Below are 11,860 nucleotides of genomic sequence, written 5' to 3'. Positions count from 1 at the left end.
TAAAATTTTAAATATCAAAATATATTCATATAGATGCAGAATTTTATAAATTTAGTAATATGATATTTGAAACATGTGACATTATAATAATTAAAAAGTTATTGCTATTTATAGATTTTTTATTAAATGAATAATGATTTTATTACATTACTAATCAAAAAATTACATTAAGAATTTTTCATTATTAGAAAGTATAGATAATGAAAAATTACCCTAATTTCAATCATTTATTTCATTAAGTCAATAAAGATTTAATAGTAATTCAATAATAAATAAAAGGAATTAAATAGTGTAAATATGACAACAATTTGGTTTTAAATTGGAATTGCACCGATTAAAATTAACATGAAACTATAGTCGATGGTTCTTAGTTTCAAACCATAATCAAAACTATGTACTTGTGATTTAGTCTCGAGTTCTATTGAAATCGTAGAAATCAACAACCGTGAAAAAAAATGATCGATTATAGATTTACTTTTTATTTTATTATAAATTTTTAAATAAGTTAGTAAAAATATTTATTAAATTGATTTAATCATTTTAATATTGTTACTTGTTATTATTTATTCATGTTATAAAATCTTAGAAAATGAAAAAATTTTATTCTAAATAGAAACTAATAATTTCAAAATCATTTTAAAAACTACTTAAAAATGATTTGATTCAAATTCTACTTTTTTTTATAATTAGAATTGACGGTTTTAAAACCGTGGTCGTATACCTTTTGCAAGGCATTTGTCATTGAAAATTTGAAATTATACTTTTTGTATTAAAAAACTAAAGAATTTAATAAAATTAAATTTTAAAGATTAATGAATATATTTATCATATAAGGGGAATAAAATTATAATTATTATTAAATTTAAAGGACTAAATAAATATTTACCCATAATTGAAATAAAAAAGGAAACCCAATCCAACATGCCAATAAATTATTGGAATTTCTAACTCAACACAACAGCAATTCTACTTTGTTACAACTTCAATTTCGATTCTGCCGACTCCTCTCATTTTCTCCTCTCTTCCTTTTAATTCCTCTGGTTTTCTTCACTTAAACTACTCGATTTCTGCAATTCTTCTTGAAGGCCAAACAACGGAAATATAAGGGAAAAAAATGGTTGCAAACGAGTTCTCGATCAGCATCTAAGAATATCAGTTCTTTCTCTAATTCTTTCGTGAGATGTGAACCCTAGTCACATAGTCTGCTCAAGGAATTTTGGTAAGTTAAAATTTTAACATGGTTTCTTTATTTTCTTGAACTCGCTTTATATAGGGTTTGGCTACTGGAACATTGATTTTTCCTTTGATCGGCGATTTGGAACTAACGTTCGAGATCGCAATTCGCTATTGCGCTTGTTGATGTAGACAATTTTTAAGGAACTTTCGTTTTGAAATTTTTTCTATCATTTCTTATGTATTTGATTGAATGGCTAATCCAAGGATTTTCTCATTTGTTATTGCATCAGGTTAGACTGTTTCTTCTTCTTCACTTGATATTTTTCAAGTTAAAGCATTGGTGCTTGAACTTTGAAGATTACTGGATCATATCTAGACTGTTACAAGTGAATTGCAGTTGCTTTCTTAATTAACTTTCATTTTTGTTGGAATCTCAAGATATGTCTACTGGACCAACGAGAAGGGTATCAACCAAAGATATACAAGTGGTAAGCTGTTGAGCTATTATTTTCTTTTTGTACTTGTTGATAGCCTACTGTTCCAATTTCTGCATCTGAGCTATTTTATGCTAATTGAACGCTATTGTGGAAGTTTAACGATTGTACAATAAATATATGGGCAAAAGGCAGGAAAAAAATAGAGTTATGAGAAGAGTCTGATTTTAGTGAACCGGATAGCTTAAATACTATGGTAATATAAGGTTTTACGGCCACCTTCTTATAACTACTGTTATGTTCCGGTAAAATTAAGATAATGTTGCTGGATCACAATTGCTCTAGTTGATTTTGGTGGGAGAAGCGTGAGAATATTCAAAAAATTATGCTAAAAAACTCTTTCGCTTTATTTGTTTTACCTGCGACATTATGCCTAAAAAGGACTTTATATTTATTTAAAAAAAGACTATAAAATTAGTAGTCCATTTCCAGTTCAGAATTTTAATGAAAAAGGTTTCTGCTCACGAATCATAATGTTCCCTTTAGTGTACAGAAGAGACGCATCATTGTAACAATGTTTAAAATAAAATAAAATAAAATGAAGGGTTTTAACACCCCTACTCATATTGAATGTTTTCAGCATAGTCACTGTACCAGACTATTGTAAAATGCGCCAAATGAAATCGTATCATGTAAGAAAATCCTTTTGTTTGACCTAAGTTCATATCTAACACTAGCTTGCTAGAATAGATTTTTTTTTTTTTCTCCTGGTCCATGGATGTCTAAATAATATCGGTGGCTTATAAGTTCATAGTTGTCAAATGTTTCTTGGAGTCATGAACTTGTGAAGTTGGTAGGCGTAACTGTTTAAGGCTTTTATCTGTTCTGGTAATCTATGGTAAACATGCTTTTTATAAGAACATGTTGAAACAGAATTATGGAAGCCCCTAATGTCAACATTAGCTATGTTTCCTCTTTTTTTCCCCCCTACGTTGGATACATTTCTCAGAGGCTATGCTTCTAACAACTCTTGCACTTAAAAAGGAGTACATAGTTTAAGTGTCAAATGTGGTGTTTTCTTGAGTAGGTGGAGGAATCTAGTGAATAGAACCTTTTTTTTTTCTCTCTACATTACGTAGGATGCTCTTCATGTGAGCTATATCATAAAAAATGAACCAAAAATTTGTTTATTTTCTGTTAAAGTGTAACAGTTCAAAATTGTATGTGATTGTGATATCTTTCTGATCCTGATCTGCTGAACACAACATGCAAAATGAAGCAGTTAACAGATTAAAAAAAACTGCATATTGTTCAAAACATCATACTGTGAGTAATTTGATATTGGTAACTCATTTGCTGCTTTTGAGGCAAGTCACGTAACATTAATTTCTGCCACAAGAAATGGCAGTTTGTAACTGAGGACAGTTAGGAGGGAAAACAATCCAAGGCTCACTCTGTCTATGTTGACGGAAAACCATCTTTAGTTCCACGGAGTATCTTTATAATGGGCCATTAGCTAAAGATTGTCTCTTTACCACTTTCTTTTCACTTTTCTGTGACAAATGAAAATGAAAGGGTACTATTGTTTTTTCTTAGACATTTGATATTTTGACAGTTGCGTTCTTAATATTCTGTTTTGGCTTATTGATCTCTGGTTCCAGGTACAAAATCTTATAGAACGGTGTCTTCAATTGTACATGAACCAAAGAGAAGTTGTGGAAACATTATTAGCTCAGGCAAAGATTGAGCCGGGTTTCACTGAGCTTGGTAACAATTGATTTTTAATCTATGCTCTAATGGAAATATCATTTTGTGTATCATGTACATTTCATGGGTAAATTCCTTGCCATACTCTTTACCTGTCTTTTGTCTGCAGCCAGTGTACTGCTATTACTGAGTCATGTCTGATGTATGACTTTACTTAATTGAAGTCACAACAGATTTTTTTTTTTTTTTTCTCTTGCATCTCTCTCTCTCTCTCTCTCTCTCTCTCTCTCTCTCTCTCTCTCTCTCTCTCATGGTTCTGTTGCATTCAAGGTGCAACTGCTTTTCAAGTTACACACTTATTTTTATTCACAAATTTAGATTGAGGAGTTATTAGTGCAACAAAAATGTGATTGAACTCACTTTTTAGTCTAAATAGTAGGTCTAAATTTCTAATACCCTCTATCTACGAAAGTTAAACCTTTTAAGAAACAAGTGCCTTCCCAAGTCCGCCCTCTCTCTCTCTCTCTCTCTCTCTCTATATATATATATATATAATGATTCTGTAACATAGAAAGTGCAACTCCAAGTTGTTTCGATTTATTGACAAACTGCAACTCTGTTTTTTTTTAGTTTGGCAAAAGCTTGAAGAAGAAAATCGGGAATTCTTCAAGGCATATTACTTAAGACTAACTGTGAAGCAACAAATAATAGAATTCAACAAGCTTCTTGAGCAACAGGTGCGATTGATGCGTCAGATAAATTCAACTGGAGTTGCTTCAATGCCTACTTCTAATGGATCACACATCCCTGCAAGTAAGATGATTTTCTCACACTTGGACATTTTATCTTAATGATGTATTAATCCTTAGCTTTCTTATAAGTCAGCTGTTCATTTTCTGTCATTATTGTTAATAATGTTTGTTTAGAAAGTAGACAAAGCTTTGTGAGAGAGATTGAAGGAAAGAGGAGATGGCCCACCTAATTTTTTTTTTCTCCGTATTCAGTGAGGATGAGGATGTGTACGAGTTTCCACAGTAATTTCCTTTAATATGATTCCACAGTACGGGAGAAAATCTTGTTCTTTCTGTTTTAATAATATTACTAGGTTTACTGTCTGTTTTTGGCTTATATGTTCTCTATCCTGCCATATCTCTTCAACATGGGGCTTTGTATTAAGATGTTCTCACACTATTAACTGCTATTGCATATTTACAGTCTGTTATTTTTATAATAACATTAATACATCAATAATCATAGAGCTTCTAATCATGACTTTTCTCATTGGATATCATTGGTATGGCTATTTACCCTACTTCAAGATAGAGTTGTGAAACGGTTGAATAATTTTGTGACTTTTTGGTTGCTTCTGTGGTTCTCTTTCTCTCTCTCTCTCTCTCTGGAAGAAGTTCTTAGGACTTGTTTCTCAACTTGTTCCCCTATATATAACTTTTTCCTATAGAAAAACAGAAACCAAAAACAAAATGGAAATGATACCAAAGATTCCTCAGTTGAATTACTATCATTGTTCATTTAGTGCCTATATATTTTACTATTACTCTCAACCTGTTATTAGTATATTGACTCCATGGAAAATGATTGTACTTCCACACAGTGCACCAGAATTCTGCATGCTATGCCCCAGAGCATGCAGGACCTTCTCTGAAGCCAGAGAACATGCATCATCCTTTTGGTTCCAGTATGACTCATGCATTCACCAATGGTGGATCAGCGCTGCACTCAAGTATGCACACTGCTGTTGAAATGTCTGCTCATGCCAATAGAATTGATGCCCCTCTGAACATGCTTTCAACGCAGAGCTCAAACATGGGTTTGATGCAAGGATTAAATGGTGGAATGATCAAATCTGAAGCTGGATATTCCGGCACTTCCCCTTATATGTTTGGCAGTGATGGCAATGTCCTGGAAGCACGCCCATCAATTGCAGATGCATCTGTTGCTTCTTTCAGCAGTGTAGAGTCTAATTCACAAGCTCTGAACGAGCCACTTTTGGATGCGGACACTTCTTCATATGGATTTTTGGGCCAGATTCCCCGAAACTTCAGTCTATCTGATTTGACAGCTGATTTTGCTCAGAGTTCAGGTTTATCTCTTCTCTCTCCGCCTGTGTGTGCATGTGAACCAGAGCACTGTCCTCATAATGGGGGCATGTTCTGCTTTTATTTCTTTCTTGTATTTTCCTTCTATCTTTTTCCTGTTGTTTTTTCTGAAACTCCAAGTCCCTATCCCTCCTGCTTACCATTATATTTTGTAGTTGATTGACTGCAATGTTAGCCCATACGTGTATGAGCAAAGTTATGATACCTTCATGCCTGCATTCATGTGAATTTTAAGTATGCTGATAGCAACTTAGAATTCAGTTCGTTTATATTTAAATTTAATTCCGGGCTTTAAAATTTTCAGATATATTGGAGAATTATCCAAGATCACCCTTTCTAGCATCAGACAATGAAAACTTTCTAGATTCTCGTGAAAGAGAACATCAAGGTTAATATTTTCTGCTATTTTTCGATAAAGCTTTAGTGTGATACAAAGTATGAAGGTAATTTGGCGTCCTGGCCTTACAGGAGACAGTAAAAGGTTGGACACTATATCAGAAGGTGTGAGCTATGATGAGTTTGGAAGTGAATAACAATGAAATTTCAGTGGTAAGTTCTTTGTGCTAATTCATTTTTTCTTTAATGTATAGCATATCAAGCGAAAAATTTCATTTTCAAACAACTTCTATTTCTCAAATGAAGTATTGATTCAAGGTGAATGCCATCAAACAATGGTGAGAATTTGCAGTACTTTTTCACTCTTCAATGCATTTTTTAGCTCTACGCCTCTTCATCGTATAGATTATGGTAGCACTTAAACCCCCTGCCTCTTCTTTTTTCTTTTTTTGTCTATTTTTTTATTTTTAATTGGGTTTGCTCTTTTCTAATGTAGATCCAACTGCACCCCTTGCCAGGGGTTTGTATATAGCATTTTAGAGGGGAAAAAGCTTCAGATGTGTAGAACTCTAAGGAGATTGGTGTGTAAAATTTCACTGACTACAGTTTGTAGTATATGACACTTTGACATTAGGATTTTTTAGGGTTAAAAAAAGGATCAAATAATGCAACAGGTATCCCTGTTTCATTTTTTTTTTTTTTCCTTTCAAAATTATGACGCTATCATCGAATGATTTTTATTATTATCTTGTTGAGGAAAGTGAAAACATTTTTGTGTGGTGGTAATGCAGTTATTATGTTAATATTGGAAATTATGCTTCCATTTGAAATGAGATTGTGACACTTCATGGGATTAAACTTTCATATGCAATAATCTGCATTGAAGCCATCTATGATGCGTGGAAACTTCTAGCCATGGGCGTTTCCGCGTGTCAGAAATGTTTCCACATGCCGGTTTCCTCATATAAAATACAGTTTCTGTGTAAAATTATATTTTAAATATCATTTTTATGTATCATTTTCACGTCTCCACATTTCTTCGTTTTTGTTTCCGTGCAGCATAGGAATCCATACTCAAAATATATTATGCATGGTAGATTGTCCATCTTTAATGTACAGTTGGTAAGTTTTCTTTAAAATAGTATGTTTATGGTTGGTTACTAGTTTGATTTTTTGAGACCTTAACTTGCATTATGGGGTAATAGCTCTGTCTTTATCACTCAGGCATATTTTAGAAAATTTATTATTTTCCTTGTATAATGAGATTCCCACTATGATTTTGGTTGAATGATATCGATTCAGTTGTAAAAGAGTTTGCTTGTTGACTTTCTAAAGTTATATTTTGGAAGGTGTTGAAAGAGGGACTTGGTCTTGATAGATAGGTATATTGGCTTGAAAATGCCATTGATAAATTTTATGAAGAAAAAAAAATGGATTTTTTTTTTTTTTAATAATTAGGCCTATGTTAATTATGAACTTTGCAATTCATGTGTTTCATATATATAAAAATTCATTGAATTCCAGCATAAATAACATTCTGAGATTGTTAGAATCAAATTAAATTTGTAAAAATAATAAGACAAGGTTGTAACCCCAAAAAAACGAAAAGACTGGGTGACGAACAAATGGCAACTAGATGCATTATCAAATAGAATAAAACTAATACGATTAGGTTAAATGGTTTAAAAAAACTAAATTTCAAAAATTAAACAGTATATTTATTGAACAAAAGGTTCAAGTGCCTAAAGATTGTGGTTCAATTAGCAACACAATCTGGATGTGTAAAAAATGTTCTTTGGGTTTGAATCCGACTAGATGCATTTTAATTTCGGCTAAACACACTTGCAGAGAGAGTAAAAATTAAATTTTGAAGCGGATTAAGTAGCCTGGGGTTGAACACTGGTGTTACACCCAAAAAAAAAAAAAAACCAAAAAAAAAAAAAAAAAAAAAAAAAAAAAGAGCCCCAAAGTTGTAATCAACTAATTATAAGAGATTAAATAATTATTTACCTAATATTAGCTTCCTCAGTCAAACCTAAAATAACAGTTAATGGCCTAATCGAAACACACATCTTTTTCTTTAAAGATCCTCAAATTGACCTCATAAATCTGCTCTCTTGCAAGTATCAAAAAGTAAGGAGAAAGAAAGAGTCCCATAATAATTCACTTTTTTTTTTTTTTTTTTGTCCTTAACCCTTTTGAGTCTAATTAGAAAAACAAAATTGGAATGAAATATCTTCATGTGAAATGTATACATAAAGCAACTATATCCCTAGTCTGTATTAACCACCACTAAATTCTACTAAATAGGAAAAAAAAAAGAAAAGAAAAGAAAAGAAAAGATATCAGAATTACATATAAAAAAGGAAAAGAAATAATTTGAAAAAAAAAAAAAGATACAAAGATTTAATTAGACAACAGTAGTGATGTCATTGTATCTGGGTCTTCTTCTATCTGGAGAAATTCCTTCTTCCATGGCCTTTCTTTTGTGATTGTTGGGTGGTGGTGGCGGCGGTGGTGGTGGTGTTTGTAAGAGTGGTGGCGGTGGTGGTGGTTGCGGTTGTTTCTGCTGTTGTGATTGATGAATCGCTGATCTTTCTAGTTCTAGTTCTAATTCTTGATTTTCTTGTTCTTGGTTCTTGATTTTAGTTTTCAACATATGAGGTGTAAGCTTTTTCAAATCTGATAGTTGTACTGGCTTTAAGAAAAATTCCTCTGCTCCTTCCTCTAAACATCTGTTATGGCAAAAACATATATTTAACCACTAGTCAGTTAATTGCCTCAAAACCCAGATTATAGATTCCTTAACTTTCCCAAAAAGAGCAAAAAACAAATCTAAATTTATCTTTTGTTTATTTATTTATTTATTACCTTGTGATTCTTGAAGGAACATTCTCAGATGACATTATCACTACTGGTATGTTCTTCAAAGATGATGATTCCTGCAAAATCAGAGATAAAGGCTCAATTTTCTCCTATCTTTCTTTTTTCTGTGCATAAAAAAAAGAAAAATGGTTTCCAAGAAAATTACATTTTTGCTTTTGTGACATTGTTAAAAGAAAGTTCCCATTTGATTGAATAAGTCCAAGTAAATCTTTCAATATCTTGAGCTTGATTTCTTAAGATTTGAAATAGATGGAAAATATATTCCAAAGCTATTTTTTCAGCTGACATTCTCTAACAGGTGGGCAAAAAATAGAATCTAGCAAGACAACTAAAAAGAACTTGGACGTGAAAATTTTCATTCTAGAAAGGAAATTCAAAGAATTAAAACTTCCAGTAGGGGAAAAAGATTTGAAAAAACAAAGAAAAAGAGAATATAATTATAGCAGGTAACAGAGACAGGAGAATAGAAAACAAAAAAAGCTTACCTTTATTTTCTTAAGTAAATCATAGCCTGTCATGCCAGGCATACAGTAATCTGTAATAATAAGATTCACTTCCACTTCCTATGAAACCAAGGAAAAAAATAAACAAAATGAGAAGATTTCAAAAACCCAGAAAGAAAATTTAGGAAATTTATCATTAAAGATGACAAATTCTTGACATTGATGCATTCAAGTAAATTAAAATTAAAAATACCTGATGATTGTTTGGAGAAACAGAAGGTGTTTCGGAGTTGCTTTGGTCATCTTCATTTAAACCAAGAAATTGTAAAGCTTTACTACCAGAATCAACCGTAGTAACTGTAATAGCACAATAAAATGCAAGAAACAATAAGACCCATGATAGAAAATTTTTTTCTTTATTTTACTTTTTCTGTTTGGTAGCCAAGAAAATAATAATAATACCTTGATATGAAGAGATCTTGAGAAGTCTCTCAATAAGCTTTCTGTCTAATAAGCTGTCATCAACAGCTAAAACATGAAATTTGGACTCCGTTGCTGTGGACATTGCAAGAAGATTGAAAAAAAATGATCCAAGATGCAATTCTTGTAAGAAGAAAAGAAAGAAGATGTACAGATATGATTAAGAAAACAAGAAAGCTTTTGTTGGTTTGGAAATTTGTGGGTTCCTGTTTTTCCTACAAGAAAATGAAGAAGGCAAGGCAAGGAGAAGAAGAGAAAGGGAGAGGCTTTTTTTAGCACCCAAGAAAATCCACACCCCACAAAGCAAGATCCGACCAGATTTCTTTTCCAAATCTTGCAAATTTTCCAAGAGGATTTTTCTTTTTCTTTTTTTTTTTTTTTTTGAATTGAATTACAGAGCAAGCAAGGGAAGAAAAAAAAAAGAGAAAACAGAAGAACCAAATAATAAAAGAATAAAATAAAGAAAACAAATCTTTATGGGAAATATTTAAGGAAAGAAGGTGGAGGTGGGTTTTATTTATATATTGCTATATGTATGTATGAGTACAACAACTTAAACAGGTTAGTGTATGTAATATATATTGGAATGTAAAAAGAAAAAGAAAAATAGAGCAAGTTTTGGATGAAAGCAAAAGGAAAAGAAAGGAGGGGCCCATCAAAATCCCCTTAAGAGATACAGGTGATGTCAGCAGAGGTGCCTTTTTCTCCCTAATGTGAAATCATGTGGCGCTTACCATATCTTGAGCAGGTGGGGAGTGGTGGTGGGCAAGGAGAGGCCTATTTTCTCTCTTGATTCCCTTTTAAGATTTGCTTCCCATGCCCATACATAACATAACCATTAATCATCTCATGTCACATACCATATCATACATGCATGCAACTTTACCAAACTCTTAATCAATAAATTTAAGCTTATTATTTGGTCGATCATCTTTGTGGCCCTTGGATATAATTTTATATTTTTACATTTCGATAATAATTATATGTCTTGCTAAAATGAAATGTGAAAGCGTAAGGTTTTGATTAAATCCTTATAAAGATATTTTATTTTAGTAAGGAGTATGGTTATTTTGTGAAGTAAATCACTTTTAACTTTATCAAATTTATATATTTCAGCTCAAGGAATGTTATATGATCTCAATTCCAACGTAATATTCTGAAAGCCGACTAATCCGAATTTGAATTCTAAAGCCGACTAATCCAAATTCGAATTCTGTAGAGTCTTATTATGGGACTGACCCTTCTACTCCAGTTTTCTCCATTCTTAACACCAATATTTTAATCTCGGATGTTGTTTAAGAGATCTGGTGCCTCATCTCACTCGACCAACTAATAATTAGTGATAACATTATTTTTCTATTCAAACATTATTTCTCTTATTTACATTTTTATAACTATCACTAACTATGATGGAATTTAAAATTCCACGATTCATGAAGTTTACTTTCAAAATCCATAAATTTTGTATTTCATTAATCCAAACAAGTACTTATTATTTTTAAAAAAATAACTTGCTAGCTTTTACATGTTATAATAGTTAACAAGTTATTATGCATTTCTCTCATCTAGAAAATCACACTTTTTGCTCTAAGTGTTGCATTTGTTTGGTGGAAATTATATTGACTTTAGGTAAACTTAAAATGAAAACAAATATCATTTTATTAGAAATTTGGTATTTGTTTCATTGAGTTTGGATATTTCTATTTGCTATTGTGCCAATAATTGTAGGAATATTACATTTGGCATAGGCTTTTTCTGATCAAAATCTTTATAAATGATTTCTCATTACAATTTGATTGGAAAAGATAGGAATATCCTTTGAAAAAATGTATTTGATGTTTTAGCTAATTCAATACTTGTAAAAGACAACATATAAACTGCCAATAGGTATAGTATGATTAGTCTTCCTATATCTCATAATAGATGTGGGGAGTGAGAGGTCGTAAGTTTGAGTTCTCTTTACGATCACAAAGTTATCACTAATTTGATGAATGTTATTCCGGTCTGTTAAGCTTCAATTTTTTTAATAATAAAAACACGGATATTTTTCAAATTACATAACAATTTTTTAAAGAGAGTTAGATATTAAAATTTATACTATTTTTTTACTATGACATATAGACATTCAGTGATCTAGATGAATAAACAATAACAATGTCATCATTATCTCTCATAAATATTTAAAGAGATTCCATCTATAAGGCTAAAATTCGAGTTCTCACTTAAAGAAACAGGAATCTGTACCGCCTCATCTCATCTAAAATAAAAAAGAAAATCATTA

The 11,860-nt window shown here is 31.5% G+C and overlaps 2 protein-coding genes across 8 annotated transcripts; one reads left to right on the top strand and one right to left on the bottom strand.

Moving 5' to 3' along the window:
- Positions 1-932: 932 nt before the first annotated feature.
- On the top strand, positions 933-8,173 carry LOC105634412 (histidine-tRNA ligase). 7 transcript variants are annotated; one of them, XR_002284377.3, is made up of 9 exons: positions 933-1,219; positions 1,467-1,664; positions 3,272-3,377; positions 3,948-4,130; positions 4,930-5,418; positions 5,739-5,822; positions 5,903-5,983; positions 6,089-6,181; positions 6,267-6,582. XR_002284377.3 is itself a non-coding variant. In XM_020679409.3 (9 exons), the coding sequence occupies exons 2-7, from the start codon at positions 1,617-1,619 to the stop codon at positions 5,965-5,967; spliced, it is 975 nt and encodes a 324-aa protein (XP_020535068.1). In that variant the 5' UTR covers positions 933-1,219; positions 1,467-1,616; the 3' UTR covers positions 5,968-5,983; positions 6,089-6,108; positions 6,267-6,582. The 7 variants fall into 7 exon arrangements, 5 of the variants coding, with proteins under 5 accessions (XP_020535068.1, XP_012072661.1, XP_037492386.1 ...); XR_002284376.3 differs by having other exon boundaries at positions 6,077-6,181; XM_020679409.3 differs by having other exon boundaries at positions 6,089-6,108.
- On the bottom strand, positions 7,979-10,107 carry LOC105634414 (two-component response regulator ARR8). The gene is made up of 5 exons (XM_012217273.4): positions 9,562-10,107; positions 9,353-9,456; positions 9,142-9,219; positions 8,642-8,712; positions 7,979-8,505 (listed from the first exon to the last, which is right to left on the bottom strand). Exons 1-5 carry the CDS (start codon positions 9,662-9,664, stop codon positions 8,181-8,183), a joined length of 681 nt encoding a protein of 226 aa, XP_012072663.1. The 5' UTR covers positions 9,665-10,107; the 3' UTR covers positions 7,979-8,180.
- Between the last annotated feature and the right edge of the window lie 1,753 nt (positions 10,108-11,860).

The sequence above is a fragment of the Jatropha curcas genome, chromosome 2 (assembly GCF_041381405.1).
Source record: "Jatropha curcas cultivar XTBG-Jc1 chromosome 2, XTBG_Jcur_1.0, whole genome shotgun sequence".
NCBI lineage: Eukaryota > Viridiplantae > Streptophyta > Magnoliopsida > Malpighiales > Euphorbiaceae > Jatropha > Jatropha curcas.
This window is presented reverse-complemented; position numbering and strand designations above follow the sequence as displayed.

What these genes read in the sequence shown, in the direction of transcription:
- LOC105634412 (XM_037636458.2), top strand. Translation starts at nt 1,617, where the DNA reads ATGTCTACTGGACCAACGAGAAGGGTATCAACCAAAGATATACAAGTG. An exon ending in CAACCAAAGATATACAAGTG is followed by an intron (nt 1,665 to 3,271) that starts GTAAGCTGTTGA and finishes CTCTGGTTCCAG; the next exon opens with GTACAAAATCTTATAGAACG. An exon ending in GCCGGGTTTCACTGAGCTTG is followed by an intron (nt 3,378 to 3,947) that starts GTAACAATTGAT and finishes GTTTTTTTTTAG; the next exon opens with TTTGGCAAAAGCTTGAAGAA.
- LOC105634414 (XM_012217273.4), bottom strand. Translation starts at nt 9,664, where the DNA reads ATGTCCACAGCAACGGAGTCCAAATTTCATGTTTTAGCTGTTGATGAC. An exon ending in TTTCTCCAAACAATCATCAG is followed by an intron (nt 9,220 to 9,352) that starts GTATTTTTAATT and finishes TTGGTTTCATAG; the next exon opens with GAAGTGGAAGTGAATCTTAT. An exon ending in GTTCCTTCAAGAATCACAAG is followed by an intron (nt 8,506 to 8,641) that starts GTAATAAATAAA and finishes TTGCCATAACAG; the next exon opens with ATGTTTAGAGGAAGGAGCAG.